Source organism: Pygocentrus nattereri, chromosome 9 (assembly GCF_015220715.1).
Source record: "Pygocentrus nattereri isolate fPygNat1 chromosome 9, fPygNat1.pri, whole genome shotgun sequence".
Taxonomy (NCBI): Eukaryota; Metazoa; Chordata; class Actinopteri; order Characiformes; family Serrasalmidae; genus Pygocentrus; species Pygocentrus nattereri.
The window spans coordinates 10,210,768-10,234,017 of record NC_051219.1 but is presented as its reverse complement, the minus strand read 5'-3'; the positions used below and the strand labels follow the sequence as shown (position 1 = coordinate 10,234,017).

General features: G+C 41.2%; 2 protein-coding genes across 3 annotated transcripts in view; one reads left to right on the top strand and one right to left on the bottom strand.

The window, feature by feature from the left end:
- Positions 1–23,250, bottom strand: part of itchb (itchy E3 ubiquitin protein ligase b) — a 39,736-nt gene that overhangs the window by 16,195 nt on the left and 291 nt on the right. The window contains exons 2-14 of one of the 2 annotated variants that reach the window (XM_017723017.2): positions 15,656–15,747; positions 15,363–15,504; positions 14,773–14,897; positions 8,964–9,098; positions 8,706–8,751; positions 8,416–8,597; positions 7,573–7,768; positions 6,391–6,486; positions 4,840–5,014; positions 3,998–4,067; positions 3,301–3,385; positions 2,997–3,125; positions 150–222 (exon numbers count right to left, since the gene is read on the bottom strand). In XM_017723017.2, the coding sequence (XP_017578506.1) occupies positions 150–222; positions 2,997–3,125; positions 3,301–3,385; positions 3,998–4,067; positions 4,840–5,014; positions 6,391–6,486; positions 7,573–7,768; positions 8,416–8,597; positions 8,706–8,751; positions 8,964–9,098; positions 14,773–14,897; positions 15,363–15,504; positions 15,656–15,725 (1,524 nt within the window). In that variant the 5' untranslated portion in view covers positions 15,726–15,747. Of the gene's footprint in view, positions 1–149; positions 223–2,996; positions 3,126–3,300; positions 3,386–3,997; positions 4,068–4,839; positions 5,015–6,390; positions 6,487–7,572; positions 7,769–8,415; positions 8,598–8,705; positions 8,752–8,963; positions 9,099–12,760; positions 12,950–14,772; positions 14,898–15,362; positions 15,505–15,655; positions 15,748–23,250 lie in introns of those variants that run through there. The other variant, XM_017723018.2, reaches the window with a different exon arrangement.
- The window catches only part of LOC108442804 (prostate stem cell antigen), a 48,098-nt gene continuing 47,478 nt past the window's right edge, over positions 22,631–23,250 (top strand). Inside the window, exon 1 of the mRNA XM_017723016.2 lies at positions 22,631–22,664. The gene's annotated coding sequence lies outside the window, so the exon portion shown is untranslated. The remainder of the gene's footprint in view (positions 22,665–23,250) is intronic.

Here is a 23,250-nt window from a genome sequence, read left to right as displayed (position 1 = left end):
GATATGGGCCCTTTAAATAGGATGGTATGATGAATTGTACCTGCTCTGAGAGTTTTGATTTCAGGTCGACTTCAAATGCATTGTAGAGTACCAGGGGAAAAAAAGAGGAAATTATAACAACTATCACACTTTTTTCACAGATTACATACCTGACACCAGAATCTGAAGTAATGTACTTTGGCTTTGAAGTCTCGCACATATGTAATCTGAGGGCCGTTTTCTCTGAGTAAAGAAAAGGAAGAAAAAATAAATAATTAAGTACACTCCCAGACCAAAAAAACCCCCAAACAAACAGAAAAAAGAGAGGCAAAAAGGCAAAACATTAAGCATTTAATGGTCCCAACGACAAGTTCTTGGTCAATAAATTAAACAAATAGACAAAATAAGTATGTGAGAGCTTTTCCCTTTGATATCTTTAAATGTTGAAGTGTTGTGTGTAAACTTACAGACAGCCTTTTACAGAAAGAAGAGTCAAGACTGTTCCACACAGCACTGACTTCTTCAAACATTTGAAAAACGTTGCCTAGTTTGTGTTTAATGTGAGCTGAAATGAATTTTCTCTATAGGGTTTAAATCTGTACTCTGACCAGGCCAAAACCATCAGTAAAAACCCTCAAGTGTTTTAGGCTTGACAGCCTGTTTCCAGTTTCCGTGAAACTGCAGATTAATTTTAATCTTTAAGTGCACGGTGAGTGGCTGAAACACAAATGTGAGCGCACCAATTCCCTGTATTGACTTATAAAGAAACTAAGGCAAACATCTCTGCTCCTCTAAAAACCCCAAGAAACAGGTTCTTCTTGTTATGCAAATGACGACACGAGAGAAGCAGTATCTGTTTAATGGAATTGCGTTCACTGTACATAGTCATAATCTGAGTCAACGGAAAGTAATAACTGAGGACAATGTCTGCAAGACCTTGGGCCAAACACATTCCAGGCGGAACGTAAGGGTGAATCAGCTGAAGTGGTAATTAACTCAGAGCAGCAGAGTAAACAGATCATTTCTGAGAACATTCCCAATACTGAAACTTTGAGTGTCGACGGGCACCTATTCTTTAAAAACGAACAAGCTTTAAAGTGAACTATTTTTAATTTAAGCACTTCACTTAAGATATTCAGAATAAAAGGGTACCATCAATATGAAACTACTCACTCTGTTAAACCCACAGGAAGGACTACACAAGAGTATGAGAGAGTCATATTTTCAGAATAATGTGTTTTAGGTCTTTTGATTTTTGTGATATGAACAAATACATGCCTGTCATTTTTTGTTCATTTGTAATTAATATAATTATAAAGTACGGGTTTTTAGAAATACTCTAATTGTTAAGTTTTCATTGGAAATGAAAGGGTTACATTTCTGAAATGCCCAATGTCATACCAGTCTTTTGGATATTGTTCTCTGTGGTATTTAGGTACATACAGTCAAGTGAGTGTCATGAAAAATGTCCTTGAATCCAAATTAATAAAAGTTTTGTAAAAATCATTAGCTTGGAAATTATTCAAAATAGGCCTATAGGTAGTTAACAGAGACAGGCAGACCGATTCTTCAGAAGAGCAGGCCTAGCACTTCCATATATGGAATGGAGTCAATCTCCACGCCAGACACAAGCAGGGTATTGTATGAAAAGAAGCCTTTGTGGTAAGAAAACACCTGGAAGGTCAGGGAGAGTGGGAAAACACTGTTTGTACAGTAGGAGCTAAATGGGAATAGGAAGGCTAGCTGATAAGGGGGGGTAAGAACTGGTCTTTGAGCCAAATTAATAAGGAAGTGTTACAAACAACGGACACAGGGAGGCCTGATAAAACCATGCCGAGAAAATTAATAAAAAAAAACCATCTGAAGTTGGATGAGAAATAAGGGTTACCAAACATCTCAGGAAAATTAGACGTATTGGGAATCAAACTTGGGACCAAGGACATTTAAAAAAAAAAAAAAAAAAAGAAAGAAAAAAGGAGGGGCGATGAAATCACCCCAGGGAGGGGTGATAAACTCACCCAGGAGGTATATAAAGTGAAATCTGTTTGTATTGTCTTTACACTTTGGCTGTCCAGGAGCCATCTTGTCACTTGGACCTTAATAAATGAAGAGGGCCTTTTCCTTTCTTCAAAAACTGAACCTGCGGCTGAAGTTTGGTTTTTCATTTTTCTTTGACTTTTTACAAGAACGTTTTTTCAATCTTTTGATTCGGCACCCTTTTTTCACATTAGAGAACAGACTAGATTAAAATGAAAACATCAACTTAATAATTAATAAGTAACATTTTTCCACATCATGTGGGACTTTGGAGTGGAGGACGGGGTGCTCTTAGTCCCGACATGAACTCTCGGACTGGTTAGGACTTTAGGAGAAGAACTGAAGGTCTTACACGTTAGAATGAACAACAACACTAGGTCTAACATCGTAATCAGCCAATTATGCTTTGATTTTCAACGCGAGGGAGAAATGTTAGAGAAAAATGCTTTTTTGGGGCTTCTGAAAGTTCTAGATAGATCACTAGTCTAACCAGCTTTCTGTCAGATGTTAGAAGTGGAAAACAGCGGCAGCAGCTCTATAACTCTTTACCTACACAATCACTGTAAAACTGATAAATACAAGGTAAAACATACGTTAATATCTGTGATATAAGCTTCAAGTAAAATACAGAATGTCTTTTACAAGCTCCAAATGTCATTTCGCATATTACTACAATCCTTGCAGAAACTAGCATTACTATAGAGATGTATTTATAATTATGGCCCACATTAAAGGCCTAGCAATAGTGCTGGATTAGTGCCATGCCTATTATATATAATTCCAAACATGAGTAAACATCCTGAAATTTAGAATGAGAACTAAAGAAACTACACAACATCACTGACCTCATTTCTCTGGAATGCTAATTTTATATGAGGGAAGAAAAAAAAAACCTCAACTTCTGATGGAAACTTTTGTTAGACATCCATACAGTTTCAAACACGCTATTTAATGCGCATATATGCATAATTGAGGCTCACAGTGAGGATTTGCCTGTTCGCGGGTCAATGTAGGTGGTGGTTCTTCTGTTGTGATCCACAAAGTACGGGATTCCGTCCACAGTGAACCTCATCTCCCAGCCCTCCGGCAACGGCTTCTCGTTCAGCAGACTGCAGGGCGGCGACAGAGAGCGATGTTTAGGTATTAAATTTCTCAAATTTTAGTATCATTCAAGATCACTTTTTAATGGTTAATGGTTATAATGTCAAGCAGTGAAATGTTTCTACAGTACAAAATATGACATAAATGGACATAAACGAAATGCCCAAAATATAAATGTCTGACCCTTGAGTGCGAGGGTCCTCCCACTGTGTGGAGCGAGTAGGGTGGTGCACAAAATATACTCTGCCATTGGCGTCTGTTCTCTTCTCTGAGAAATTAGGCAAGAAAAGAGAGCGCGAGAACAGAGAACGGGTAACGGAAAAGACAGAAAACAAGAAACAGTCAGTGTGTAATTCACCCATAAAAGTCCTACCCTCTTATGAAATAGTCACACTGCTGCTTTCAAATGTAAGGCACACTTTAATCACTGATCAACTGTAATGACATTCATAATATTATTTTATAAAATGTTTGACAAATTGTTTATGATGACATTTTTAGCACTAAACTAACGGTTATCTCTTTGTGTGGAGAAAGCCTGCAAAAGACCTCCAACCAGACTGCACTAAGTGTACTATAAAGCACAGAGGTGTGCGGGTGGTTTATCTTACAAATAATGAATTCTAAATTCTATATATCTGCAAATAAACTGCTCAAATTATAATAATCGGAATCACCGGCACCAGAAAAAAAAGGATAGTCTGCTTAAAATATGGGCCACTTTGACATTTTCCTTCCAAACATAGTGAACTTAATGTTTTGAAGATTGGCACAAATGTCCAAATACTTTTGGAACCACTGTATGTGCTTTAAGTTACAAGCCATACCTACAATTTACACCTAACACTAAGAAAAAGATTGAATTTTGTTTCATTTATACCCCATCCAAGCGGCAGTGGGCCCAGTGGGTCAAACTCCTTATTCTGAACAGCAGCTGCAGCGGCCTGATCCTGTAACATCGACACAAACCAAAACATTCAGAGTACATAATTTATCTAATGCAGTTCTACTTTTGTGGACAAAGTTTCTCACGTATGGACTAAAACACAATAGTAGCGTAGAGAAACGTGTTAAGAAGTGTTCGCATAACCATGAAACATAAGTGCTGCCTGCCGCAAGACTGAACCACTTCAGCAGTCAAGGAGTTAAATCACCCGTCAGAGGAAGGTAAATAAATTTCCCAAACAGTGTGCGCTCCCTCGATGTTTTAACTAGGGACGCACCATAATGTCACTCACCGGCAGACGGAGGAAAAATGAGGGAAATGCTTGACCGGAAAATACGAAGTTTGAACAGGCATAAATAGGCATTTTTTAAATAAACTTCAATAAATTTTTGCAATAAACAGAAATTTCTCATTTCCGAATGTTTGAAAATCCTACTGAGCTTCAATACAAATGCACCATGCATGCACTGTGTTTGCAGCAGTGATTTTCCAACGGCAGAGGTGCTCTGGAAACCAGCAACAGATGCCTGTCAAAAAGAGTTTGTTTGTTTTCATATTTATACAATTCATCCAAATCATCGGGGAAGCTGTACCGACAATGCGGAGAACATTCATGTTACAGAACGTCGCACTTTGGGAAAACAACAGCAGGGACAGTGCAGAATTTACTCTAGAGTGATCTAACAGCGAACACAAGCCCGATACCAATTCACTGTTGTCCATGATATCAGAAACAATACTTTAGCATGTGAGGTGGTGCGAGTGGCAGTTCTCACCCCTAAGAGGAAGCGGCGGTTGAACTGGTGCATGGCCCCCTCCAGCTGACTGCGCTGGTGCTGCCACTGCTCGTAGTTACGCACTGTCTCCATGGTGGGCCGCTGCCACGTGGTGGTTCTGGTGATGTGATCCACGAAATAAACACGACTCGAAGGGTCCACTCTCCGCTCCCACCTACAACCAGGCAGAAAATGGGAGCGTTACAGGAGCGACACTACTATGCCGATAAAACAGGGAGGTGGTGATTTAACTAACTACCTTCATTTTGGAATGAATTAGTAGAATCTGCAAATTAACTGTAATTATAATAATATTCAGGGAAGCAGGTGCTCATTTTGCCAAATTGACATTCTCAGGCTATTTTTAATGGTAAAATTAGAACAAAAACATAACTACTTCTGTTACTACTGCTCAAAAAGGGTTCTATACACTGATCAGGCATAACATGATGACGTTTCTACGCTTTGTCCATCTTATTAGCTCCACTTACTGTATAGGAGCACTTTGTAGTTCTACAGTTACAGACTGTAGTCCATCTGTTTCTCTGATACTTTGTTATTCTGTTCTTCAGTGGTCAGGACCCCCATGGACCCTCACAGAGCAGGTACTATTTGGGTGGTGGATCATTCTCAGCACTACAATAACACTGATGTGGTGGTGGTGTGTTAGTGTGTGTCGCACTGGTCGCAGTGGATCAGTCACAGCAGTGCTGCTGGAGTTTAAATACCTCAGTGTCACTACTGGACTGAGAATGGTCCACCTACCAAAAATATCCAGCCGACAGGGTCCTGTGGGCAGCGTCCTGTGACCACTGATGAAGGACTAGAGGATGACCAACACAAACTGTGCAGCTGCAGATGAGCTGTCGTCTCTGACTTTACATCTACAAGGTGGACTGACAAGGAAGGAGTGTCTAATAGAGTGGACAGTGAGTGTTTAAAAAAAGTGTTTAAAAACTCCAGCAGCACTGCTGTGTCTGATCCACTCATACCAGCACAACACACACTAACACATCGCCACCACAAGTGCTATTGTAGGGCTGAGAATGATCCACCACCCAAATAGTACATTGACAGTTGACTGTGGAATATTTAGTAGTGAGGAAATTTCACGACTGGACTTGCGCAGGTGGCGTCCGATCATGGTACCACACTGGAATTCACTGAGCTCCTGAGAGCGACCCATTCTTTCACTAATGTCTGTAGAAGCAGTCTGCAGGCCTAGGGGCTCAGTTTTATACACCTGTGGCCATGGAAGTGATTGGAACACCTGAATCCAGTGATTTGGATGGGTGAGTGAATACTTTTGGCAATATAGCATACATTAGAAAAATAGCAATGTCCAGATCAGTGCATCGCTATAAAATTGCCTCATGGTCAAATTACGAGTTCAAGTTGTACTATTTTATAAAGAACCCTTATTAAACTGAAAAGACCTATCTATCTGAGAAGGATCAGCAGCCTCCAGTTTATAGTGTGCATGTACAGTCTGACCACCACCTCCCAGCTGGACATGGGTAATCAGTAAACATGAGGACTGTGTAGCTTTACCCTGGAGGCAAAGGCTCTGGTCTCTCCCATGTTGTCCGCTTCTCCACATGATCCACAAAATACAAACGGCCACTCTGGTCCACTCGCTGCTCCCACCTACAGCCAACAGTGTCCCATCAGTTAGTGTGATCCAGACAGCCATTAACCACCAACCGCAGCCCTTCATTAACTCTGTCTGCATGTCCAGTTCCAGTCACAGACACAATGCAGTACTTTAACACACTGATCTCTTCAGTTAAACCCCTTCATTACCTCAATCAGATCTGCTAGAAGGGCTGAACACTCGGTGTCCCTCCAATCTGAGAGTGAAGCTGTTATTATTGAGGTTATTGCTGTCCAGCATGCAGATACATGTTTACACACACACACACACACACACACACACACACACACACACACACACACACACACACACACACACACACACACTTGTCCTGCGCTGGTGAGTGTATTGAAATGCATAAAAGGAGATTTCAAAGACCAAATGAACCAGAATGTTATAAAGGCTTAAAAAGTATAAAGTTATGAACAGTTGCAGCACCAACTCAGAGCTAAGATTAGCTGGAGTCTGTTGGTTCAGTGCACCCTGGCCTTCAAATTATTCTTGCCTTTTCATTCTTTACCCATCATCTTTACTTCTTTTTTTTTTTTTTTTTTTTTTTTAACAAAAATAACAATATAGCAAAGAGTACTAACCTTCCTACACAGGCAACTTTTCTAAATAATTGAGCCAGTCATAAAGTCCTGAGAGCACAACATTTTCCCAAACAACCTCAAGGAAATTAAAACTGGTTTCTTATGCGTTGTGTCAGTAAATAAGGGTGGGGTTTGAAAGTAGGGAGGTAGCTGACATTGCATCTTGTGTTAAGTGAAGTGACCACTCCTAAACAGAGCTGCATATGGAAATAATTACTGATGAATAAAAACCTAATTTAAACAGGTGTTTATTTGCAAATCACTAAATGAACTGAACAATCAGGTATGGATCAATATGTAATAAACAAATACTAAACCTTTAATTTATGTTTTTTTGTGTGTTCAAAATCATTTTTAATGCTTTATTGGATGATTTTATTTTAAATGGCTTTAACACGCATTATTCAAACAGCAATTTATACCACCCATGTCTCCCTGTGTGTGTGTGTGTCTGCACGCGCGCACGCTTGTGTACGTGGGGGTTACCCTGGCGGCAGCGGGCCTGTGGCGATGGGCATCCTGCTGGGTGCGGGCGTGACTGTGAGTGCTGGCTGCGTGGGCTGTTCGTGGTTGACCGCTGGGGTAGAGTCGACAGCCGCTGCTGTAGGGGCATTAGTGTTTCGCACTGGTGTGTCTGCATGCGCCGAGTCACAGCCATCAGGCACTGAACCGTTAGTGCATGCTGGAGGCAGAAAGGCCAAAAATAAACTCATAATTATGTTCATGGAAACCACAGAAATTTAGCAACTTCTGAAAATCCAGCCGATTCCTGTTAATGCAGGACAGAGACAGTGTCTTTGATATTACATCTAAAAGTATTCATTGACACCAGAGAACACTAATTCTGCACACTCTTATTTCTGTCTGTTCTGGGTCTTTTGAAGATTTTCAATAAATGCTTTAGATTTATCTATTTTGCAGAGAAATAATCAAAACTGTATAGTTTAAAATCACACTTCATCTCATAACTACAAGCTGCATAATAACTTCACAATGGCTGCTGAATAATTCATAGCAGGTAGAGAATAATTCATAATATTTACTACACATTTCATAGTAGTTGCCAATAATTTACAGTGGTTCTTGAATAATTCATAGTAGTTACTGAATAATTCATAATAGTTACTGAGTATTCAGTTTTCGCTGTATCATACTAGAGTAGTTGCTAATTCTTTAAAGTAGTAACTAAAACTTTTAATTTCTAATAATAATACTGAACACTTTATACTAATTACTGATTAATATGTAGCTGTGTGATATGCCTCATTACTGAAAACCCAATACAAGACTAGAGGTTAAGTAAAAACATTAAAATAATCATCATCAGACCTGGCATTGAGACTGGTCTGCGTGGAGTAGGCGGTGGGGGTCTAGAGGGTCTGGGAGGTCTCAGGGGTCGTGACCCCCTCACTGGCGCTGAGGGAGACCCTGTTCCATTCACAGCTCGTCCGTTAGGGGTAGAGAGTCGCTCCTGAGCATCCGTCACTGTCGGGGAACCTTCTCTACTCCTCCTGGGAGACACACATACACAATACTGAGCCAGTGCTTTCACTCCAATCAAGCTTATCTTTGTGATGATGCGGCTTATAGTGTGTCACCACAACCACAGCTCCAACTACCTCATACTGATTTCCTCATTATTTTGTAAGTCTCCGTTTGACAGGCCTAAAACAGAAGAAACCAAACAAAAGCATTAATCACAAATCTCAGATGTCTCTGATTAGATAGGGAAAGATCACAATCAGCTTGAGGAAAAATATAAACAAAGAAAATGAGAAAGTAATTGAAAATGAGAGAAAGAAAAAGAGAGAGTGGGAGAGAGTGAAAGACATCAGTGAGAGCGAGAGAGACAGAACGAGCTGGAGAGAGAGTCTCACTCTGATTATTGGCTTCAGCGGAGGCGAACATGTCCGGGTCGACCTGCATGCCATCCAGACGCACACTCAGGTCCCCCACCACGTCTGTCTGGTCTCTGTCTGTACACAGCGGCAGCGTCTGCTGCACATCACACACTGCAGAGAACACAACGAGAGAGAAAACACAGCATCCACGTTACAACACAAACGCACTGAAGGAGAAAATCTGAAACCACTGTTTTCAACGGTGACACTTGATGACACCCCGCACTGCTCAATTTCTCTGAGCACCACAGTGTGTCACTCAGCATTCACTTGCATAAACACAAAATTTGTCAGAGTAATGTATGTTAGAAATTGAGCGATAATTCTTCTGAACTCAGGGGCGATCACCAGGCCCTCTCTGAAGCCAAAACGCAAACAGTCTGCAGTAATAAAACAGGTTGGAACGTGTTCAAACAGCACTTATTGCGCTCTCAGCTGATCACGGAAATGAGGTAGAACAGGTATCACCAGCTGGCAGAAATGTGACAAAAACCACGTGTGTACCACATGTGCAGTAAACATGGAGGCCATTTTCCTTAGCAAGTAAAGCCATTTGGTTAAAAGCCTTAGCAAACGCAGAGATGCCTTATCACCTTATCATCATGATCACTGACTGCAATGAAGCCACAGAGAATCACCTAAACAGAGCTGCATATTACAGACTACAGGGATCAGTTTTTGCCTTTTAAAACCTTGTTTTATGTCAGGTGGAACTACCGATAAAGTTTGCCTTAGTTTTATTGTTATTATTCAGCATTGGCCGCATATAAGCTATACTTGGTTGGCCCCCTTAAGTACACTGATGGCCACCCAAGTTTAGCAAAAGTTTTGTCCCAAATAATTTCAACCCCTTTTAATAAATTTCAAAAAGAAAACGTGGGGCAAATCATCACTCTTTCTCCCTACAATCATTTCCATGACATAAACCTTTAGCCAAGTTTATGAGGTGCGCAGTGGGGTCAGACATTCACTTAACTGAATACCCAATTAAGTTAACAAATGCTATTATGAGCTTTGGATATCCACATATTTATATAACCTCCCCCATGCGACCACAGTGCTCCATCCAGGTTTGCTTCAGACCAATGGGAGACCCTATTATTGTTCGTCGTAGCTCGTCGCTGCATCCATAAATGCTAATTAAAACTCTAAAATGCAAAGATGAAACCATATATAAGGATCCGGAAACGCTGCCACCTTCTCTGGGCCTGAGGTCATTTAAAATGGACTGAGGGGAAGTGGAAAAGTGTCCTGTGGTCAGCATTTGAAACTCTTTTTGGGAAGCATGGAGACTAAAGAACACTCAGCTTGTTATCAGTGCACAGTTCAAAAGCCAGAATTCATGATGGTATAGGCATGCACTGGTGCACATGGCATGGGTGACGTGCTCATCTGGGAAGGCACCATTAATGGTGAACAAATTACACATGTTTTGGCAACATATGCTGCCTTCCAGATGACGTCTTTTTCAAGGAAGGCCTTGATTATTTCAGCAAGAGGATGCCAAATCACATTCTGCACGTAGTACAACAGCATGGCTCTGTATTAAAAGAGTCTGGGCACTAAACTGGGTCCAGACTTGTCACAACTGACCCTATTATTGTTAAAAATCAAACACTGAAAAACAACAGAAATGGAGATATGAGGGTTTTGTTCAGACAGCAGTGTTCTACTTCAAACTACTTGAAACTTAATACTCACTCAAACTACTTATACTTCAATTGCTAAAACCTTAAAACTAAGGTTTTGTCTATAAAAATCACCCAAAAAAAAACAAAACAAAAAAAAAAAAAACACACACAACACAATATTGTTCTGACACCAATATGAAACAACTATCCCTAATCAAAACAGCAAAAATTGTATAATTTTACATTTCTGTCACAGAAATAAAACCCTAAAAGGATTCATTTCACTAAGATACATCAAAGAAATATCAAGCATTTAGAAAATAAAAATAAAAATATTTTATTAAAAAAAATAAAAATTAGGCAAGTAAGCAGATGTGCCCAAACTTTGACTGCTACTGTATACCATTAAACAAGCATCCCCCATCAGGAGTGCAAGCGGGATTTCACGTCTCACTATGGTGTAGTTCCTTTTTAAAATAGATCAGCTAGTCAATCACATTATTTCTTTTCCACAAAGTGGCTGGTGTTGTAATAATCATGCAGCTTCACCAGTGCTTGTTACTAGTGTTAGTGGCCAACGCAAAGCTTTCCAAAACAAGAGAAAACCCACTGAAAGAGGCCATTCATATCCTGATGAGTGTGATATTGCAGGCTGGGGTGGGTGGAGCTGCTCCTAGACAGATCACTACCACCCACACTCACAGCTAAGAGAGCAGAGCCCCAGAGTTACAGTGGAAAACTGTAGAAAACAAGACTCAAGAAAAGGGCATGTAAGTGTAGAACTCAAACGGAGAGTCTAGGAAAGAAAAGAAAAAAAAAAAACTCCTGATGATGATGATGATGATGATGTTGATGTATCTTGAAGCTGGGAGGAACTTTTGAAAAACTGCAAGTGGTTTGCTGTGGATTTCCCAGCCAATACAGTCAAATGACATACTGGATACTGGAGGAAAAAACTATTATCTCAATTCTAACATCAATTCTGCAACAAATCGCCTGAAAAATGACAACAGTTTGTAGCACAACATGTAAATTAGGTCACAAAATTAGGCCAATATTAAAATAAGAAAAGCAAGTAGGCTTCTAATTAATTCGCTATTTTGTAATTTTTTTCCTGGCCAAAATTGGACTGGGTGAGATATTAAATTAGAAGTTAAATATGAATGGAATGAACAGGAATGGTAGTGGCCAATGCAAACAGGAATTTGGCCAAATATCCAAAGAACATTAACATTTGCGGAAGTATACTCCAGTGGCTAGGTAGCTACGAGAGGCAACGAGTCACTGAAGCAAGCTGAAAGCCCAGCTTTGGCTGTGAAAAACAGTGGAAGTGATCTTCTGTAAAACAGGCACTGTGGACACTTTAAAGCTGTGTGTTTCCATACTTTTATCACAGTTAATGAGTTTTTAAGGCTCAAGCTATGTCGCTCTCTGGTATTCAGTCAGGTACTACAGAGCCTCTAGTTTGTGTGGGGGTGGGGCTTTGGAAATCAGCTGCTCATAAAAAAAAAAGCCTTATTTCTGATTAGAGGGATCAGCTGGTGTCAGCATTTTCTAACACAGGCCTGTTCAACTGAAATTCAACCATGAAAAGACACAAAAATGTCTAAATACAACAACCAGCATAGCTTTACTGAGCAGTCAATAGTACATTTATACAGTACCCTATAGCTAAAAGCACAAGGATACTGATCCTACATACACACATACGTAAACCTTGTATTTCCAAATTGGTAACTTTACAGGAGACGGAAAAAACCTACTTTACTTTTAATGTAAGTCAAAGGAACCAGAATTTTTTCCAAAGACATTTTGGCCCATTGAAACTTTCACACAATCTAAGGGGCAACATGTAGTTTCAAATTATGTGAAAAACTGAGAAACAACAAAAAAGGAGATTTTGTTCCAACAGCAACGAGATATATATTTGTATGCATCGGTCAATACTTAAGGTTTCAGTATCGGCATTGGAGGATAATATCTTTTAACTTAAAGTCATTTCAGAGGACTGAAATACAACAAGAAAGATGTGGAACTACAGCAACAAAGGAGGGAGGGACTCGGTACACATTGGCATTGACATCTTAATTCTATTTACGATTGCAAACACTGTAACCATGCTGTTCTAAAAGGTCTGAGTACCTGAACCTGGCCTCGGCCCAGGCAGCGACATCGTCCGACTCGCGGTGATTTACTGGATCAGCAGCAGAGTGAAGGTGCTCTTTGTAACAGTATCAGTTTCCCCATAGAAACAGCCCAGCAGCAACAATAATAAATAAAACACTGGCTTCCACGTCACAGATGTCAGACGGCAAGTTCTTAACCGATCTCTTAAAACTGTTTTGAGAAACGACGAAACATGCGCACATGCTGACCAAGCACAGTGGGAAACACCAGGCAGAGGACAAGAATAAACAAACACACAATTCCCAGGACGTCGAAAACAAACACATGAACAAACAATGAGCCATTCAGTGGCTAAAACACTCGCTCTCTCACACACACACACACACACACACACACACACACACACACACACACACACACACACAGTTTTCAGATGAGTTTAGAGTGTAAAGGAGGAACTGAGACCCCTCAGTTTCTTTCTTTGTGATACCCACAAATGGGTTTAGACAAAAATAACAAATGTGCACTCGCCATTTAGCCTACAAAGCCAAAGAACCTTACAGCCAAAACGAGTCTGTGGCCAGAATTACAGAATGTGTTCATACAGTCAAACACACCTTATCAAATGACATGCTCTGTTGATTTAAGTGAAAATAAGTTAGCACATCCTCAACAGGGAACACACTTAAATATGACATTTTTCTGCCCATTTTAATGCACAACGTCCATTTAGTTTAACATACTGAAAAAAAAAAAAACATACAATATAAAACTTCTGAACATCATTCAGTTTCCTCCAATATGTTAGATGCAGCAAACAAATGTATTATTTGTGCACAATGTCATTCATAAAATCAACAACAACAAAAAAGTCATTTTACCACTTCATTCATACAACCGCACATTGTATTTACAAGTAATGAGCAATAATGCTTCAGTACCAAAACAAATTTTACAACCAATGACATATTTCCCTGGTTAATGCTGGTCATTATAAGCCCTGTTGATTAAATTCAATGGGGACCTGGAGGAAGCTCCTTTCACAGCGCTGCTCGATAATTTTATTTTCATCTGTATTGATCATGTCTTTGTTTTTGTCCCTCCTCCACTGAGAAAACGACAGGCCAGAGTCTACATTTACTTGGCGTAGGTGGTAGGACTTTCCCCCCTGCTCTACACTAGATCATGAGTCGTAGAAAAAAAAAGCCCATCACAGAAGTGAGATCCCACAGATCCATAAAAGGGGTGATTATAATTGCAGCTTCAGGTGTGAAGTAGTACTGTTGTGCAATGTTGAGAATGGAGCATGATGACATGACCACATGTGGGGCAAAAACCTGGGTTCACAGTAAATACTACCTCTATAAATTTGCTTTTCCTTTTTACCGTCTGAACGCAAGAGCTTCATCACTGAAGAGGTGTAAAACGCCCAGGACTACAGATGCCCTACAAAACGCCCAGGACTACAGATGCCCTACAAAACGCCCAGGACTACAGATGCCCTACAAAACGCCCAGGACTACAGATGCCCTACGAAACGCCCAGGACTACAGATGCCCTACGAAACGCCCAGGACTACAGATGCCCTACGAAACGCCCAGGACTACAGATGCCCTACGAAACGCCCAGGACTACAGATGCCCTACGAAACGCCCAGGACTACAGATGCCCTACAAAACGCCCAGGACTACAGATGCCCTACGAAACGCCCAGGACTACAGATGCCCTACAAAACGCCCAGGACTACAGATGCCCTACAAAACGCCCAGGACTACAGATGCCCTACAAAACGCCCAGGACTACAGATGCCCTACAAAACGCCCAGGACTACAGATGCCCTACAAAACGCCCAGGACTACAGATGCCCTACAAAACGCCCAGGACTACAGATGCCCTACAAAACGCCCAGGACTACAGATGCCCTACAAAACGCCCAGGACTACAGATGCCCTACAAAACGCCCAGGACTACAGATGCCCTACAAAACGCACAGGACTACAGTGTCTGGGGCGGGGCAGGTTACTCACGCTTCATGTCGTTATTCTTGAGCGTTTCGCTGATGTCAAGAGTGGCCATGCCCAGCAGCAGGTCGGACTTCAGCGTCTGGTGACTCCAAACGCGGAATATCAGCTTACTAAAGGGCGTGACAATCCTGCAAGGGAAACACCGTGACAAACAACATCATCAATGACTGTGCATTACATCACTCACACAGAGCAGCGTCACAGGAGTGGCTGAGTAAGAAGAATGGGAGATGAGATAAAAAGAAGCCATAAATAACACAAGTCAGTCGTAAATAAAGTAAATCATCCACGCTTGGATCGCGAGAGTACTGGAAGTCTAAAGGTCAGGAAGATAACAGCAACCAAAGACTTTAGCTGGAAGAGCTTGTGTTCATGCAAAAGACGAAGAATAAACTAAATGTAAGTATTACGCGGAGTATGCGTCTGCATTTGTCTGAATACACGCACAGAGTAAACTGCAAAAGCTAGAATAGTCCTGACTTCCTAAACTTTTTTTGTGTTTTGCTCTATGTTTAGGTCACACAGACGTATAGATGTGTATGACACTGCATAAAAACAAGCATCTATGCTCGTGTTCATGTCTAAGCACTCACACAATGAGATTCTGTTTCCACTTGGGGCTGTGAGTGTTGCTGCATTTCTCCGTCTTCTTGGACTGGCCGTCCACAGTCAACTCCACATAAGGATTAGGGCCGAACCAGTTTTTCTTGCTCTCCTTCAACTTGGCGGATATTTCTGTAAAGGAGGAAAAGATGATTTTATCAATATTAAAACCTTCATATGAGCAGATGTGAACTACACACAGGACACTGGTCAGTTTCTGCCGCAAGTGTAGGGAAATCTTTTAAGTTTAATTGACCGGTGCAGCATAAATAAGCAAACATACCTGAGATCTGCAGCTGTGCCTTCATTGGGTAGCCATTGCCAGGGCCTGGCTTGGGAATGCTGCAGGCCATGGCAGAGCGCCGGGCCTGAAAACTGGGAAAATCGAACACAAACAAAGACTTACAGAGAGCAATGATGGACAGACGCATGCTGTCAGTCATCTTACGACATTGCATTCTGTGGGTTTTGCGAGGATGGACAAAATTCACATTAAAAATAGTGATACACACTAAAAAGGCTATGAAAAACAATAGGAATAACTTTTTTTAATGCAATGCTGCAAAAATAGGTACAAATAGGTAAAAAGTTAATGAAGAATAGAAAAAGAAAAAAAAAACAAACAACGGGTGGAAAAATGAGTGTAGCTTGTCGACTTCCAAACTTGTTACTATGCAGTTCATGCAGTTAGTACATTGGTTGTAGTTGTTTCTGGGCTCTTTATAATTGGTTAAAAGTAGTTGCATATTCTAGAAGTAGTGCCAACAAAGGAAAGCATATGCTGTAATCATCACAACAGCAACAGCGCATTCTCTATGGATGGAACAATATGGAAATACCTGGTCTCATTACACAGTAACAGCATTTATTAGACAAAATACAGATATCCTAGCATAGCAGTCCAGTGCCGCCTAACTTCTTCCAGAGTACAATAAATACATCATCACGAATTGATTTGAAATATCAGTCACATCTAAACATCAAATAAATGCTAATGACCACAGTGCATCCCTCATATTCTCATACTGCCCACCCTCGCTCAGCCACATGGTCAGTTATAAGACACACGGCAGAATAAAATACAATCAAGGGTACAAACAAAGCAGACAAAGTCCCACGACCATCAGAGCCTTGATTTAGCCACAGAACCAGAACAATCATTTATCCGCATTATATCACTTCCTTATAACATCTTTCTTCAGAGCCCAATAACGCCCTCTCTCCTTTAGTTACTCCTTAAGCAAGAACACATGAGGATTGTGTAATCATGAATAACATCAGGGCTCTGATTTGGTCACAGGCCTGCACTGAAGCACGTACAGTAGATCATCACAGCCGTGATGTGGTTCACAAAAACAATCTTGGCTGTTTTATATCATATGACAGTTCTAGAGACAAACGTAGAGCACAGACGCCCTGGACATCATATCAAATGTGCTTTAATATGGGCAGCTCCTTCCACCAAAAACAGTAGCATGGCAAAGATGGCTTTGTATAATATTTGATATTGGATTTCTCATGAAATAAATGCTTGAAAACGATCAAATAGACATTTTTCTCTATACAGACATGAGAAAGAAAAAAAATAAACACAACCAAACATTTTTAAATTATCGGTCGTTAAATTCGGCTGAACACAGTGTTTCAGAAACGCAGATCACAGACGCTCCAGCCAGTCTCTACTCTGAGTCTCTACTGTCTAAACGAGTGGTCTCCAGGCCTGGTCTTGGAGAGCTACCTTCCTGAGTTTAGCTGCAACCTGTGTCCAGTAAGCTGCCCCGCCCCTCTACTTAGCTAATGACTTAGGTTGATTAGCCGGAGCAGGTGTGGCAAATTGCAGGAAGGTAGATCTCCAGGACCAGGGTTGGAGACCACAGTGCAAAATATATTTCCCTCGTATTTAGCAAAAACACCACCAAATCACATTAACCACTAGGCGTAAAGTGAGTGGCTCGCTTTATACCTACAAATCCCAGTTAAAGGAAGATACTTTCTTCACTACAAGCGATTAAGGTCTTCTTTTAGTTAAATATATGGGAAATAAACCTCTGACAGACGTCCACATTATGCCTTCTGTAGTTGGTACCTTAATAACTATCCATCCATCCATAAATTTAACAGACATTTTTAAAAATATGTTTGGTTGCAGTTCATTTGTCTTCTTGCAGTAGTGAGAAAATGCAGGTGAGAACGTTTTTAGACATTTATCATGAGAAACTATGGAGAGAAAGTCGAATATCCAATAAATGTCCAATACAAAACCAACTGTCATCACAGATACAGCCAAAAAAACCGCAACAGTACCAATTTAAGCTAAGCTTTTCAAAACTTAACTGCAGTAATTTACGCTGAAAGCAGTCTTGTTCCAGTCTGTCTGTACAGCATTTCACAGCTCATCTTGCTGAAATGAATTCTCATTTCACTTCATTAACATAATAATAACAATAACAATAATTATTATTACTATCATTTTTATTGAAATTATTCATATTCTATTTTTGTATTTAGTTACCAGTGATTCAGTCATAACTCGCATGTAATATACTTGTTTATACTAATACACACACACATATATATATATATATATACACACACACATACACACACGCGTATAATATTTAAATACACACACACACACACACACACACACACACACACACACACACACATATATATATATATATATATATATATATATATAAACATAATGTGTATTTATATATTATACATATGTGTGTGTGTATATATACACACACACACACACACACACACACTCTTCGGGCCACAGTTCTCTTATTGGAGCATCCCTGGTTATAATATCATGCTCTAATGTTCTACACTTACAGAATCAGAGTTAGGCCTAAACACAGACTTGCGCTTTCTCTACTTTCACTGTGCATAATTCATTCTCTTCACTAGTTTCGCTCTCACACACACAGGATGTGTATAAGCTTTCACTCGGGCTGTTAATTATTCATCTCCGCTCATGTGGCCTGCCACAAATACAACCTGTATAACCCAAGCTTCTTTTCACCTCGTCAAAGGTGATGAGAGGGATGACTGTCAAGTGCCACAAAACGAAAAGCAATAAGACATGAGAGGGCATCTGAGGGCACTGGATCATGTCTAACCACAGCCCTAAACCACGTGACTTCACCGCACGGTTAAGAGCTGTAGATACAACACGGTAAAATACACCAATGTTTAGTAGAAGTGTATCACAATTAGCCACTGCAGTAAACAACTCTTCTGCCAAGCAGTGTAATTTGTTAATAGATAATATGGATGTACTGATGTTGGAACTGAGCCAATACCGATGCTGTTACACAAACACACAAAAAACATTACAGAGCAAAGCAATCGAAGTTGAACATAATATTGATCCCTGGTAGAAAACGACAGGCTACCAGTTCTCAAGCAGACTGCTTAATGTTCTGTCTCAGACGTTTACGCGAAGACTGACAGATGCACTGCTGATAGATCCACTCATGATAACAGTGTCATAAAGATAAATCATTTCCTCATTGGGATCTATTTCGAGTGTGTAAGTGTTTCTCAGGTAGAAAAGCACTCCTCACTTTCCTGACACAAACGCAAGACAAAACGAAACAGACAAAAAAAAACAAAAAAAACAGAAAAACTCGACTTGAGGATGAAAGTGAAACCACTTCCTCGCCCCATCGACGGCCGCATCATCTACAGCAGACGTGTCAAACTCGTGACCCTCCAGGCCAAAGCGCCGCTTACCCTCATCTAACACTCCCAATTCAGTTCATGGTCTTGCTAATAAGCTGATGAGCTGAATCAGGTGTGTTTAAAGAGGCAATGTGCTGGAGTCTGCAGTGTTTCGGCCCACGAGGACGGGAGTCTGACACGTGTGGTCTACAGGGACACTCTGCAATCACAGCTTTCACCGACAAATCCTTTAGAAGGCGACCAAATACATTCAACAGAGCCCAACCGATACGAACATTGTGGCCAATACTTCTTTTTAAGGGCCAAAGCATTCTGATAACCAAGACTATTGACTAATTTCACTTTAAATTTCACTTTTATGCAACGATTTTAGATAAAAAAGACTGATATGACTGACAGCCGTCAACTGTAAATTGTGAAATATGACTGTCCTCAACCTTCATGCTTCTTATCTCTAAATAATCTAAATATTGTAGCCCCGAGTTTGTTTCTATTTGTGCTAACCTGTTATTCGCATGTTAAAGGGTAGGTATGAATATACATTCACCTTTCTGTGTTCAGATAGACCAGTTCAGCCTGTTCTGCCATTAAAAGGCCCCATATGCACCAAAATCAGTCATAATTCAATTTACAAAGCATCTTCTAGCCTCTCTTTATTGCTTACAATTAAAAAGGCAGTTTTGTTGCTGGGCCTTTCAGACTGGTATATGTAAATGAGCTCTCCTCTGACTGGCTGAGCCTCATTTAACAAGCAGTCTGGTCTGAAACACTGTCGGCTAAAACAGGTGGAAATACGTAAACGTGCCCATTTTTGAGGGGATGATTAATATCTGGTTCCCCAGTGTCCCAGCGGTACGCTCTTAAAAAAGATGGTCCTTCAAGGGTTCTTTAGTAGAGAATATGGCTCTACATAGAACCATGAACACTCAAATAATCCTTTGCCATAACTGAAGGGGTCTTCCCATCGTGAAAGGGTTTTTCAGACTGACAGAGAATGTAGATGGTTCTCCATAGGACCAAATAGGGTTCTGCTACAGGTAAGTTAAGTGATACTTTTTTAATCCCACTTCCAATTCCACTTCCGCATTTAACCCATCCGTGAAGTGAAACACCACATACACACTAGTGAATACACACACATTAGAGGGCAGTGAGCACACCTGCCCGGAGCGGTGGGCAGCCCGATCCACAGCACCTGGGGAGCAATTGGGGGTTAGGTGTCTTGTTCAAGGACACCTCAGTCATGTGCTGTTGGCTCTAGGGATGGAACCGGCAACCCTCCGGTCACAGGGCCAGTTCCCTAACCTCCAGCCCACGACTGCCCCAGTACGATATCAGGTTTATTAATAACTGACAATAGTCAGCTGGACTAATGATAAACTCTGTTCAGTACGCAAATTATGATTTTAGCCTAACTGGCCAAGTGTAACTGTCAATGTTTCATTTAGCCACTGTTACACAATCCAGAGTTTAGTGAATAAACCACCCTCTGAAGAGTTACATCACATCAAAACACTCATCATTTACCACCACTTCATCACTCAAAATCATCCCACTTTCATACGAAGAGTCAACAAATATGCTGAGCAACGTATATCACAATTCGTCTTGACTCCTGTCACGTTTCTAAATAAGCTACGATGAACAGGGACAACAAACAGACAAATGACACTCTGTTAATGTCAGAATATTGGGGTCTGCTCTGTCCCACCATTAAACGACAATGCCACATATATAACAAAGCTATTCAGAGGGGTTTAGTGTGAAATGCTCTGATGTAGAGAAACTTAGTCAGAATTGTTCACAGTGGCGGGTGGAACCAGATGTCTGAACGGTTCAAAGCCTCTAACAGAGAGTTATTACACTAAATCGTTACGGATTTGCTGGCTGACGTCCGTGATGATGTTTTACGACAGTTTTGGGAAGGTTTTGGCATTTTCTCTAAAAACAATGTGATGGAGAGACACATGCAGAGCGTTCTAATACAATACAGTCCTTGCATGAGCTTATTTCTCAGATTTGCCACCATTTATCCCCATCAATATTACATATCAACACTCAGAAGAAGCACGTGGGTTCACTGGTGGTTAAACAAAATGGTTATATTTGTGTTGTAGACAAAGTGACCTCTGGTTCCCATTAGCACCACTGTAAAGAAATCAGAGCTCCCGGAAAAACCAGCCGGAATGACTGTTTACGCTGACGCACACAGAAATTTGCCCCTCGTTTTAAGAAATCTGGTTACTCACCACACTCTGTCACGTAGACGCTTCAGAAAGATGGAGCAATCTGGGGGTTGCTTTCATTTATGTTTCCTGACCACTCTGCAGAATTATTCAGAGCCATGACGTTCCACAACACATGCTTTTCCAGTTATAAGATTTGCGGTAGTAAGACAAAAACCTGGAACTGGTGAAGCAAGTGGTGTCCAGTTGGTCATTATGATTTCTGCCTGAAGTTATCATGTCGGCCCCACAGGAGCAACAAGGCGAGAACAGACGGCACCGTCCCTCCTCCTTTTCTCTCTAACAGCTCGCTACGTTTGGACGTTTGAAGGGGACAGTCGCTGAGGAGGGGTTTCATCACTACAGACCAGCAGCCAGAACCACCACATCATCACTACGTCTCAATCAACTGACCACTTACAGAACTCCTCTGATCACTCAAACCACACAGTTGGGACACATCTGCACACCAGTGGAAGCTACCGTGGCCGAACCCCACCTCAACAGCACCCGTTACCTCTGAAATAATAAACTTCACAAACAACTTGAACAGAAGTAAAAGGAGCAGCTTAGAAAACTACTAAAGCACAGAGTGGGGGTGTAACGGCGCACATGCTTTCAGCCTCAGCGGGATTTGGGGTTCTGATTTGGCTCAGACAATATAAGATTTCAATAGTGACGCACTGATATAAGAATCTGAGGGCCGAGGCCGATTTCTCATAGTTTCATACACGTCTGCTGACGTCCGTACATAAACAGTTTCAAACTGTCCGGCACTTCATCCACTTGGATTAGTCTTACAGTGAAATATCATATTTATTGCATCAGGGTTACAAATGCAGCACAGTAACCCAAACGCCCAGCATCTGGCCAAACTTTTGAAGCTATAATCTGCCAATACGAATATAATTCAGGGATCATTGTGCATCCCTAAGTTTTTTGTTGGGCCAGCTAATAAAGTAAAGCCCAAAAATCAGTAATAGACTTATCCCTGGAAAGAAAACACTGAGACAACCACATAAAATGTGGACTTGAAACTGGTCATTACCAGCGGTGTAAAGTTCAGGTCCAGAAAGGAAAAATCCTTCCCAGGATTTTGTTCCAACTGCCTGAACAGCTCTGCCGGTGGTTTGATCTAACCGGAGAAGCCAGGCCGTTGGAACAAAATCCTGGGAAGGATTTTTCCTTTCTGGACCTGACTTTACACCTCTGGTCATTACCCACAACAGCATGACCTGTATGAATATAAAACGTATCCACCAAGCTGATTTTAGTGAACATTCATCTGTAGTGAATCTAAACCAACTAAAACAAACGCAGTAAATGCGGCTGAACCAGCGACAGGACAGGCTGGACACCTCAGGCGCCCAGGTAAGCTAAGCTAAGCTAGGTTCGGTCAGGTCTCCTAACGCCGCCGTCTCTGTAAGCTTCGCATCTGTCTGGACACGCTTTTTAAGGAGTTTTGTAGACTTAAACATCTGAGGACGTCACTCCTCTTGTTATTCGAACTTTCCGTTCCACCTTAAAACAGTGCAGCGGTGCCACCGCTCCACCGTTTAAGGTGGAACGGGAAATTGGTCCGATAAGCCAACTTCAGCCTCGTTTTCTCCCAGGCTGTCATTTCCTAAGCTAACTTGGCTAACAGCTATGAAACTATACGACCGAGCAGCTCTCGTGTAACGCGCGAACCACAAACATCAGCCAACTTGATGAAACTCTCTTTAAAGCCCGAGAGCTCGTCTAACCCGCAAATCTCTGGAGTTGTCATAACTACAAAAACACAGGCAGACGCTCGCGAGTTAGCGGTTAGCTTCACCACAACAGGCGAATGCTAAACTGTCTGGCAGCTCTTTCAGCGGCTCGCTATACCGAACGGACGGAACAAACTCTTTAAATCTTCCCGTTTTAACGGGTAAGTGTGGGAGGCAGGTTTAAAGGAACTAAAGACCGAAAGTGA